General features: G+C 42.2%; 1 protein-coding gene across 2 annotated transcripts in view; it reads left to right on the forward strand.

Annotated features, from left to right (window-relative positions):
• The window catches only part of LOC130282831 (thyroid adenoma-associated protein homolog), a 52,032-nt gene that overhangs the window by 19,826 nt on the left and 19,883 nt on the right, over nucleotides 1-12,323 (forward strand). For both annotated transcript variants that reach the window (XM_056531655.1, XM_056531664.1), the window contains exons 9-15: nucleotides 3,978-4,059; nucleotides 4,138-4,274; nucleotides 4,454-4,651; nucleotides 5,619-6,285; nucleotides 8,478-8,630; nucleotides 9,475-9,584; nucleotides 11,058-11,215. In XM_056531655.1, the coding sequence (XP_056387630.1) occupies nucleotides 3,978-4,059; nucleotides 4,138-4,274; nucleotides 4,454-4,651; nucleotides 5,619-6,285; nucleotides 8,478-8,630; nucleotides 9,475-9,584; nucleotides 11,058-11,215 (1,505 nt within the window). The remainder of the gene's footprint in view (nucleotides 1-3,977; nucleotides 4,060-4,137; nucleotides 4,275-4,453; nucleotides 4,652-5,618; nucleotides 6,286-8,477; nucleotides 8,631-9,474; nucleotides 9,585-11,057; nucleotides 11,216-12,323) is intronic.

The raw sequence follows: 12,323 nt of genomic DNA on the forward strand, positions 1-12,323 counted from the left end.
TTGGGGGGCATGTTGCATTTAGGAAGCCCCTATAGTGCCAGAACAGCAAAAAAAACAACCACATGGCATACTATTCTGGAAACTACACCCCTAAAGGAATGTAACAAGGGGTACAGTGAGCCTTAACACCTCACAGGTGTTTGACTACTTTTTGTTAAAGTTGGATGTATAAATTTAAAAAAAAAAAAAATTTTCACTAAAATGCTGTTTTTCCCCCCAAAATTTAATTTTTTTACAAGGGATAATAGGAGAAAATGACCCCCAAAATTAGTATGGAAATACCCCATGTGTGGACGTCAAGTGCTCTGCTGGCGCACTACAATGCTCAGAAGAGAAAGAGCGCTATTAAGCTTTTAGAGAGAGAATTTGTTTGGAATGGAAGTCAGGGACCATGTGCATTTACAAAGCCCCCCGTGGTGCCAGAACAGTGACACCCCCCCCCCCACATGTGACTCCATTTTGGAAACTACTCCCCTCACAGAATTTAATAAGGGGTGCAGTGAGGATTTTCACCCCACTGGCGTTTGTGACACCTGTGGGGCATAAATGCTCACTGTACCCCTTATTACATTATGTGAAGGGTGTAGTTTCCAAAATGGGGTCACATGTGGGGAGGGGTCCATTGTTCTGGCACTATGGGGGCTTTGTAAACACACATGGCCGCCAATTCCAGACAAATTTTCTCTCCAAAAGCCCAATGGCGCTGCTTCTCTTCTGAGCATTGTAGTGCACCCGCAGAGCAGTTTACATCCACATATGGGGTATGGTCTTACTCAAAAGAAATGGGGTTACAAATTTGGGCGGTCTTTTTTCCTATTTTCCCTTGTGAAAATGAAAAATTTAGGGTAATATCAGCATTTTAGTGACATTTTTTTTTTTTTTCATTTTCCCATCCAACTTTAATGAAAATTCTTCAAACACCTGTGGGGGTGTTAAGGCTCACTATACCCCTTGTTACATTCAGAGAGGGGTTTAGTTTCCAAAATGGGGTCACATGTGGGTATTTATTTTTTTGCGTTTATGTCAGAATCGCTGTAAAATCAGCCACCCCTGTGCAAATCACCAATTTAGGCCTCAAATGTACATAGTGCGCTCTCAATCCTGAGCCTTGTTGTGCGGCCGCAGAGCATTTTACGCCTAAATATGGGGTATTTCCGTACTCAGGAGGAATTGTGATACAAATTTTGGGGGTCTTTTTTTTTTCTTTTACCGCTTATGAAAATAAAAAGTATGGGGCAACACCAGCATGTTAGTGTAAATTTTTTTTACACTAACAGGCTGGTGTAGCCCCCAACGTTTCCTTTTCATAAGGGGTAAAAGGAGAAAAAGCCCCCTAAAATTTGTAGTGCAATTTGTAGTATGGAAATACCCCATATGTGGCCCTAAACTGTTTACTTGAAATACGACAGGGCTCCGAAGTGAGAGAGCGCCATGCGCATTTGAGGACTAAATTAGGGGTGGACATAGGGGTATTCTACGCCAGTGATTCCCAAACAGGGTGCCTCCAGCTGTTGCTAAACTCCCAGCGTGCCTGGACATTCAGTGGCTGTCCGGAAATGCTGGGAGTTGTTGTTTTGCAACAGTTGGAGGCTCCATTTTGGAAACACTGCCATACGATACGTTTTTCATTTTTATTGGGGGGGGGCAGTGTAAGGGGGGGTATATGTTGTGTTTTACCCTTTATTATGTGTTAGTGTTGTGTAGTGTAGGGTTTTTCGGGTACATTCACACTGGCGGAGGTTTACAGTGAGTTTCCCGCTAGGAGTTTGCGCTGCGGCAAAAAATTTGCCGCAGCTCAAACTTCAAGCAGGAAACTTACTGTAAACCCACCAGTGTGAATGTACCCTGTACATTCACATGGGGGGGGGGGGCAAACCTCCAGCTGTTTCAAAATGACAACTCCCAGCATGTACTGACAGACCATGCATGCTGGGAGTTGTACTTTTGCAACAGCTGGAGGCACACTGGTTGGAAAACCTTCAGTTAGGTTCCATTACCTAACTCAGTATTTTCCAACTAGTGTGCCTCCAGCTGTTGCAAAACTATAACTCCCCGCATGTTCTGATCGCCGAAGTGCATGCTGGGAGATGTAGTTATGCAACAGCTGGAGGTACGCAACTACAACTCCCAGCATGCCGATACAGCTGTTTTCTGTTTGGGCATGCTGGGATTTGCAGTTTTGCAACATCTGGAGGGCTTCATTTTAGAGGCTACTGCACAGTGATCTCCAAACTGTGGCCCTCCAGATATTGCAAAACTACAAATCCCAGCATGCTCAGACAGCAAACTGCTGTGTGGGCATGCTAGGAGTTGTAGTTTTGCAAGATCTAGATTGCCACAGTTTAGAGATCACTGCACAGTGATCTCCAAACTGTAGCCCTCCAGCTGTTGCAAAACTGCAAATCCCAGCATGCCCACACAGCAAATAGCTGTCTCAGCATGCTGGGAGTTGTAGTTTTGCCACATCTGGTTGGCTACAGTTTAGAGACCACTGTATAGTGGTCTCAAACTGTAGCCCTCCAGATGTTGCTAGGCAACTCACTGGCTTCCGTAGGATCCACGACATTGCTGCCCGCCGATCCCCGCCCGCCATTTCCGCCCGCTGCCGTCGGATGGGTAAGTGGATCTTCGGTGCCGGTCCTCTGTCGGTTGCCCCGTTCTGCCCCGCCTATTGTGGGTGGGCAGAACGGGGAAACCGAAATCCACCTCGCTCCTATCCCTTCAGGGGGACATTGGGTGTCTTGAACAACCCCGATCCCCCTTATTTTCCGGGTCACCATAGACACGTATGACCCGGAATCGAGCAAATTTGCGACTATCGCCGACATGGGGGGGGGGGTCTGATGATTCCCCTGGGCATTTGCACGGGATCTCTGCCACGCGCCGGGCGGGGATCGAAATTCCGCATGACGTACGCGTAAGTCATGGGTCCTTAAGTACCAAGGTGCCATGATGTACGCATGTCAAGGATCCTTAAGGGGTTAAACAAAGCTGTAAAATAACTTATATTAAAAAATCTTAATCCTTCCAGTACTTATCAGCTGCTGTTGAGTTATTCTTGTTCTGTTTGACCACAGTGCTCTCTGCTAACACCTCTGTCTGTACTAGGAACTGTCCTGAGTAGGAGCAAATCCCCATAGCAAACCTCTCCTGCTCTGGACTGTTCCTGAAAAGGACAGAGGTGTCTGCAGAGAGCACTGTGGTCAGACAGAAAGGACTATTCAACTTCCTCTGGAACATACAACAGCTGATAAGTACTGGAAGGATTAATGTAAAAATCTGTTTAACTTTCTGGCACCAGTTGATTGAAAAAAAAAAAAAACATTTCACCATTGTACCCCTTTAAATACATTCTTAGGTGACCTTAGCAGAGTTATACAGAAGCTTAAGAGCTCTTAAGCCGTGTTATACACCTGCTTTGAGGATTATTTAATTGCTGGTTTTCAGAGAAAAGTTTGGTGAGCCCGCCAAACCGAATGTATGAAAAATTCACTCAACGCTAGTATTCAAGGCCTGTTTTCTGTATTTATTTACTGTTTATTCCCCTCAGCTTAGTGGTCTGTATTTTTCTTTGTTTGTATTGTAGTCTATGAAAAGCTTTTATAAATCATTAAAAAAAATAAAAAAAATTTTTTTACTTCTTTTTGCGTTTTAAAACTTAGAAAAAAACTCATATAAAAATCATGAATTAAAAATAAAAATCATGAATAAAAATTGTCAGGTCCCCAAACATGCCATCCCTCCCCATTTTGCAGATAGAATCCTTTCCTTCGTTCTGAAATCAGTGTAAAGAAACTAAGACATGAAAACATTATTACATATTTATTGTCTCTTAATATAAAACAGACACAATTTAGAACCGAGAGACCCTTAATTATTGTGTATCCCGCTCTGAATGGAGACTGATATAGGATATAGTATATCTGCAGGTCTGACTATAATCAATATTTATACTGTGTATTTTTGTCCATCCTCAGGGAATGACCTTGCTGGAGTGTCTGTTTCCTGCTATAGCCGGTCTATGTGAGCAACAAATTGAACCATATTATAGTTTTCAAGGTAGGATATCCAAGTATTTATCTGTTTAGCTCATAAAGTCCTTTAAGAGAAATCATTGACTGTTCCTTTTGTATACAGTGCTCTGCCTCTGGTTACAGCGTGTACGGGAACACCTGACTCTGCTGCTCAGTATCCAAGGGGCACTTCTCTTGATTGACACCAAAGAGACTGCCTCACGTTTGATAAATATTTTATGGATTGGTGCTGAAATGCAGGTAAGAATCATTTTTGTTACATTATCTGCCTGAAAAAATAGCATGTTACCATTTTCAATATAATTTTTGGGTTACCACTAGGAATATCTTCATCTATGTTGTTGCTAGTCCTGTGATGCTTTCTTAAACTTTTGTTTTATTCCAACCATTTTATGTACTGTAACCTTATTCATACACAGGTAGATGGGATGACCGCTCTGGTGCTCAGCTGCTTCCAGCACTATTTGCATATTCACCGTCAAGAGTGTCAGCTTTTGGCAGTAAAGGAAGAGACCTTGCTGCAAAATCTACTGCATAAAATCAAAGAAATCTCCTGGCAGTCTCGGTCGAGATACACTGTGCTCTGTGCCATTTTGCCATTCTTGGGATCGCAGAAGGTCAGATCTCTGTTTCTTAGCTGTTGAATATATGGATTTGACTAACATTTTAGTAGTAACTTTTCATTGTGCTGTACAGTGATCCCTCAACTTACAATGGCCTCAACATACAATAGTTTCAACATACAATGGTCTTTTCTGGACAATTGTAACTTGAAACCAGACTCAACATACAATGTACGGACAGTCCAGATCTGATACCTGTCACAACTGGAGGAACTGACCAATCAGAATGGGCATTTTACTGGTAAAACCCCTGTTTTACTGAAGTGCCTGCACTGACTGGCTGTCTGGTAGCGCCCCCTACAGTACAGGGAGGAACTACAAGTTCTGTACTACTCCTTACCTGTGCCAGGGTTAGCTGCTCCTTTGGACACCAGGTAAGGGTGACTCCATTTGGGACAGTGTGTGTACTGTATAGGACCCTGAAGAAGGTCCTGTCCTCTACATAAACCATTGTTTCCCAACCAGGCTGCCTCCAGCTGCTGCAAAACTACAACTCCCAGCATGCCCGGACAGCCAACGGCTGTCCGGGCATGCTGGGAGTTGTAGTTTTGCAACAGCTGGAGGCACCCTGGTTGGGAAACACTGACAAGACAGTGATTTACAGCTCCCAGCAGATCTTTATTACTTTTATATCTAAGGACTTGTTTTATATATATTAGTTTTCTACTTAATTTTTTTTAATCCTCACTTTTTCCTATTTTTGGATGACATTTTGGTGGTTTCAGAACCAATTACCAGGTTTCCATAGAGTTATGGTCTCAACATACAATGGTTTCAACATACAATGGTCGTCCTGGAACCAATTAATATTGTAACTTGAGGGACCACTGTATATTGTTGGTATTTACTCTCATTGTAGGATATTCTCATATGGTATGTACTAACAAGTACCATGTTTCCCTATGAAGTCAGACCAGTGAACAGTTGAGGGTTGACAATTTTGTGTTTGTTTTGTTTACAGGTTTTGGCTTTGTATCCTTTGCTTCCATCCCATCTGTTTTCCTGTTTGACGACGAACTACCTTTGGCCTCCAGCTGCAGAGACTTACCGCACACTTGTTTATTTGCAAAGACAAGAATGGGTTCAGGGGGGCACAGTAGATGAAGAGGGGTTAGGTGAACATTGGGCAGAAATTTGGCTTGCACCTCTTTCTGATGCACTAAGTTCCACAGAAAGCAGTCTACAGAATAATACTGCTACTCATATTCTCCCCTGCACCTTGCGCACATTTAGTGACTCTTCTGGATTATTGGCTAAACAACTCTGTGGTTCAGACATTCCACATCTCCGAGGTTGGATCAGCCTTGCACGGGCACAGAAAGTAGTCCTAGGTAAAGTGGAAGAAGCAGAGGAGAGGCTGCAGCTGTGTTTGGAATCTGCTGATGATGGAGTACGTCTGGATGCAATGAGTTTTCTGTGCAGTGGTCCAAGGTGTAACCAACCCCCTTCCTCTAAAGAGCTGCAACTTCTCAAGAAGTATCTGCCTTACAATATGGGCTGTGACAATCCAGGCTTTCGACAGCAACTGCAGGCAGTACTACGCAGAGCTCTAGAGAGGCTTCGGGATGCCGCCATGTCTGCCCTCCGCAAGGGACATACTAAGGAGGAAACTGTGGCACGGGCACTTGGTAAAAACTTGTGTATAGGTTAATGCTATTTTATTATGTGCAGTATTCAAACTATTACTGGATTTTTTGCCCTATAGGACGCACTGGCAAATAACACGCACCCAATTGTAAAGGTGCAAAATCTAGAAAAAAAAGATTCGGCACCCAACAGTGATATTCAACCTGCGGACCTCCAGATGTTGCAAAACTACAACTCCCAGCATGCCCGGACAGCCAACGGCTGTCCGGGCATGCTGGGAGTTGTAGTTTTGCAACATCTGGAGGTCCGCAGGTTGAAGACCACTGGATAGGAGGTAATACTCACGTGTCCCCGCCGCTCCGGACCCGTCACCACTGCCCTGGATGTCGCTCCATCGCTGTCGCCGCATCCCCGGGGTGTCCCCGCCGCTCCGGACGTCTTCTTCCCCGGGATCCACGCTCTCCGCCGCCGTCATCACGTCGCTACGCTATTGGATGACGGGATGACGTCGAAGGAGAGTGCCGCCATGCAGGGGATCTCGGCACGGAGCAGACACCGAGTAGGCAGGTAAGGTCCCTCCCGGTGTCCTGTAAGCTGTTCAGGACGCCGCGATTTCACCGCGGCAGTCCCGAATAGCCCGACTGAGTAGCTGGGTTAGTGTTACTTTCGCTTCAGACGCGGCGGTCAGCTTTGATCGCCGCATCTGAAGGGTTAATACAGGGCATCACCGTGATCGGTGATGTCCTGTATTAGCCGCACGTCCCGGCCATTGATGGCCGCAGGGACCGACCCGATAGGTGTGTATTCGCCGTATAAGACGCACCAACTTTTCCCCCCCAGTTTTGGGGAAGAAAAAGTGCGTCTTATATGGCGAAAAATACGGTATGTATTGACATTAAAACAAGGGTCTAATCCAACATCACTTTAGTTAGAATTTGCTTCATCTGGTACAGCAGTGCTTAATATAACAAGCTTTCTCCTAGGAATTTTTACATATAAATTGCAGTATGTCTCCCATACAGCTGCAAAAATCCCTGTAGGTAGTGTAGGTGTCCAGATCAAGAATAGTGTTCAGTTCTGGTGGGCTTATATTAAATTCTATTTAACCTGGTCTATATATGACCACATTTCAAGAGGGACTCCATCCTAAGAATGGTGTGGTGTACTGCTAGCATGCACCATAACATTCTTATCAGTGGGGATCTGAGACCTGCCTTGCTGATCCTGAAGACAAAGGGGAGGTTGGAAAATATATCACGGTTACTTAAATCTGATGAGGAATTTGTGACATTCTAGTGATATGCTATCACTTCCTTCAAAGGGACAGCACCTGTAATTTGGGATAAATATATTTTATTTTACGATGCTTTATTATTTTGACATTAATATTATTGAACATTGTAATAATTTTTAATATACATACTACTAAATAAAGGTACTGACACCAGAGACCAAGGTAGGTATCATCACTAATGAGTTAATCTTTATTGAAAATATCACATAAAAAAACATGTAAAAAACATATAAAGAGGGGTAAAGAGGTAGCACAGGTGAAAATAGGGAGAGTAAGTGGTATAAACAATATGATGGCATAAAGAAATGTAATAGGATTACAGAGGGTACATGCAATAAAATAGTCACAGTCACTGACAATAGTGAGCAAAATATAAACCTAATGAGGTGATACATATAGCATGCTAATGAGACAAAATAGCACTTGAATATAGCAGTTAATGCTAAACAACATAAAACACATTACCAAACAAAATAGTCATGCACCCTGCCTAGACTCCTCTCACCTCCTCCCTGAACGCGCATTTTCACACAATGCTTCTTCAGGCCCCGCCCCCTGATTAAGCATTGTGCGAAAACGCGCGTTCGGGGAGGAGGTGAGAGGAGCATTATTGCATGTACCCTCTGTAATCCTATTGCATTTCTTTATGCCATCATATTGTTTATACCACTCCTCTTACTCTCCATATTTTCCCCGGTGCTACCTCTTTACCCCTCTATATATGTTTTTACATGTTTTTTATGTGATATTTTCAATAAAGATGAACTCATTTGTGATAATGCATACCTTGGTCTCTGGTGTTCGGGGGTGGCATGGGTATATGACCAGTGGTATGGTCGCTTTCTGACGGCCGTTATAGTTTGGTAATTTCTGTAATGTGGATGCCGGGTCTAACAAGCCTATTTATGTATGTTTTTTAATCTTCTTTTTCTGTATCAGAGTTCACAGATTGGATATTTCTTCTAAGTATTTCATCCCTGACACCTTCAGGGAATTATCAGCGGCGATGCTCAGCCTTGATCATACTATGCTCTGTGCTGGAAACTTTTACTGACTGTTGGAGCCCGCAAAGGAAGAAAGGACAACCCCCACGTAAGTGCTGATCTTGTGATGAGCACAAATATAACCGGGCTGTTTCATTTGTATTTTGTAAGATTATAGGTAAAAAAAAAGATTAAATGGAATGTGTCATCAGAAGATAATTAAGTTTTTATGTTCACCACATTTTTAAAATATTTTTGGTGATGTTTTTTCTGCATGGACATGCCCACTCCATGCTGCTCTATGGGAGAGCCGGAGTGCTGCACTTGGAAATCTTTGGTTCTCACATAGAGCTGCATAGAGGGGGTGCGTCGGCAACTGGTTCGTTAGGTGGTCGACACGCTCCATTTAGAAGGGGAGTTGGGGCCCTTTACAGGAGTTTACGGGGGATCCTAGCGGTCAGACCTCCCCCACAATCTTACACTTTTTTCCTATCCCCAGGATAGGTGATACATTTTTAGATCTCGGAGTACTCCTTTAACTACTGCTTGAATAATTTTTTTTATGGTCTTTAGCTGTATTCTTGTCACTCCCCTCTGAGATGTACACAAAGGAAAAGATAGTAGGAGGGATTCGGTAGAGGGAGGCACAAGTGATGGTTCTTGTGGTTCTTGAGAGACCATTTACTACAAGTACACTGCTTTCTGTGTATACTTTATTGATCCACTGCCACATTGCTGCCTTCTCTCACCCACCCACCCCCTTTTTTTTAAATTTTTTATCCCTGCCCATGCCAAGAAATTTGCATAGCACTGCACAAGTTTGTTCACCTCTGTGACATGTCCTCTTTGGGTACATGCAAGTATAACTTATTTTATAGATCTTTTGTGCAGAATCTATTTCGTTTCCTTTGTGCGTCCAAACTCAGATTTCTGTCTATGTGCTATACTTGCAGAAGATGTGTCTCTTCTACTGGAATCAGCAAAGCAGAAAGGATACTGGGATTTTCTATCAGCTGGCAGTATGCAGAGGCTGTTGGGATGTATACAGGACAGTACTAATGAGGTAAACCAGCTTCAAATATTGAACACAGTCCTCTAGAGAAAAAAAAATCTGCTCTAGTAACTGGTGGGTCATGGATATCTTCTAGTTATGGCAGTCATAATGGAAATGGCAATTTATGGCATTTCATAAAAGGAATGTCTCTTGTTTTATTTTAATTCCTTATTAGACATTTCTGGAGGAGAGAGCATTTTTTAAATATAATTTATTAGTATTTACAAAATTTTAAACATCATGATCGCGAATAAATTCTGACATTACATCATAAGAAACAAAACCGGAAGTACAGGCAGATAATATCAATCCAGTAAGACATTCCAGTAATATGAAATCCCCAACCCCTCCCCAAAGTCCCGTTAAACCCCCTTCAACCAAAAGAAAGTAGAAACCCTGTAATAGATCCTGTATAAAGTAAAAACAACAAGACAGCCAGACCCCTGGTTACCCAACCCAGACCTCCTATCACTGAAGAGCCTAATTCTGCCATTGTGGAAGTGCTAAGCGACCCAATGAACCGCTTATAGCCCGTGTGAGGTACCAGGTAATATCCTTGAACGGAAGAACCACTTATACAATTTCCTCATCTGTTAGAAAGCTAACAATAAACGTCTTCCACCCACAGAAGAAAGCCTTAGCAGACTTTTCCCTCTTGCGCCCATATTCTGTCAGATCCAAAAACAAAAAACAGGTCATTTGTTGAATAATCTCACGAATTGTAGGCTTATCCCACACCAGTCAATGTGCCAATAGACACCGCTTAGCAACCAGTATAAAGGCATGCATAATTAAAGTAATAAGAGTATTTTCAAGAGCAGTATGAAGCACTAACAAGGCGGGATCTATAGAAATCTTCAATTCAAGAAAAAGCAAGTCGGATAGAGAAGACCAAAAACTATGCACTCTCGGGCAGGTGACCAGACCATGGAGTAAATCTGGACCTCTTTCATTACAGTACGGGCAACACTCAATCCTATCAGGCCGCTCGAGAGTCTTCGGAAGAGTAAAGCCGTATAGTGCACGGTGCATTGTTTTAAACTGCGTTTCCCACCACCTTTCATTGATAATAACCTTGCAAACCTTTACCCAACCCTCCAACACAGAAACAGTCAAGTCTGTTTTACTTAATTTGGCCTCCCGATAGGCAAATAGAGAAGATGATAGAGCTGCACTACCCTTACGATGTATTTGATGATAGAGAAGGGAAAGAGAGTAACATGGAAGGTCAGTAGATACCAAATGCTAGCATTTTGAAGTGAATCTTTCTTTTTTTTATGTTGATTCTAAATCTCTTTTTGAACTTTCTAAAGGCAGTTATAGCTGAGAGCCTTCTCTTATTCATTGTCTAGATGGTTAAACAGGATGTTTTATCTTTGTTCATTTTGTAATTTTAGGACCCTGAAAATCTGTTGTTCTTTTTCATTTATAATATTGACAAAGGTAACATTCTGATTTGCTTTATTACTTATTAACATACAGATACGGGAGATGGCGTCAGATTTGCTTGCCCGTTTTTACCTGCCAGCGTCAAAGGAGCTGACTATTACACTCTTTGAACTAGGGCAAGCTTTGCTCCGTAGTCCTCGTGTGCCAATGGCAGAGTCTGGAGCAATCCTAATGAAGACTTTGCTGAAAAGGTACTTTAGTAAACATCTATTCAGGTTTGTTTTTCTGCAACACTACAGTTCCTTTTCAGGAATTGTTTAATTGGAATTATTAAATATAGATTCAGGAATGTATCTAGAAAAAGAAGTCCCATCTTTCCTTTATAATTGTCCTCCATTAAAGGGGTATTCTAGGCAAAACCTTTTTTTTATATATATCAACTGGCTCCGTAAAGTTAAACAGACTTGTAAATTACTTCTATTAAAAAATCTTAATCCTTCCAATAGTTATTGGCTTCTGAAGTTTTCTGTCTAACTGCTCAATGATGATGTCACGTCCCGGGAGCTGTGCATGATGGGAGAATATCCCCATAGGAACTGCACAGCTCCCAGGACGTGAGTCATCAGAGAGCAGTTAGACAGAAAACAACAACTCAACTTCAGAAGCTAATAACTATTGGAAGGATTAAGATTTTTTAATAGAAGTAATTTACAAATCTGCTTAACTTTCCGGAGCCAGTTGATATATAAAAAAAAGTTTTGGTCTGGAATACCCCTTTAATGATTTGTTTTTTGCTTTATATCAATGATTGCATTAAAAAACCTGAATGGGTAAACATACGCTAAACACTGAAGCGGGAGAGACTCGCACACAAGTGCCATGGCCCACCAAACAGCTGATTGGTGTGTGTGACAGGAGTCACAACCCCAGCAATCTAATTTTTATGGCTTATCTGTAGCATAGGTAAATTTTTCAAAGCCCAGATAACCCCTTACCTAAATGCTAAAAACACAAAATTCAGCTTCAATCCCTACCCCAAGAAAAATACAGCAATATTTCACAATGCCTGCACTGAGGGATGCAAGGAATATTCTTTCTTTAATTATAGGTAGATAATTTGGAACACTACCATTTACACTATATATTTCACATCATATACATCATGTTTTTGTATTAAATGTATTCTGGAGGAAGAAATGTTGTCAAATTAACTGGTGCCAGAAAGTTCTAACGATTTCATAAATTCTATTTGAAAAATCTTAAGCCTTCCAGTACTTATCAGCTGCTGTATGCTTCAGAGAAATGGCCACATAGGCCCTCTAGAAATGGCAGATGGATTACTGTAGGTTCTGCTAGCCT

Source organism: Hyla sarda, chromosome 1 (assembly GCF_029499605.1).
Source record: "Hyla sarda isolate aHylSar1 chromosome 1, aHylSar1.hap1, whole genome shotgun sequence".
In the NCBI taxonomy this organism is placed as follows: Eukaryota; Metazoa; Chordata; class Amphibia; order Anura; family Hylidae; genus Hyla; species Hyla sarda.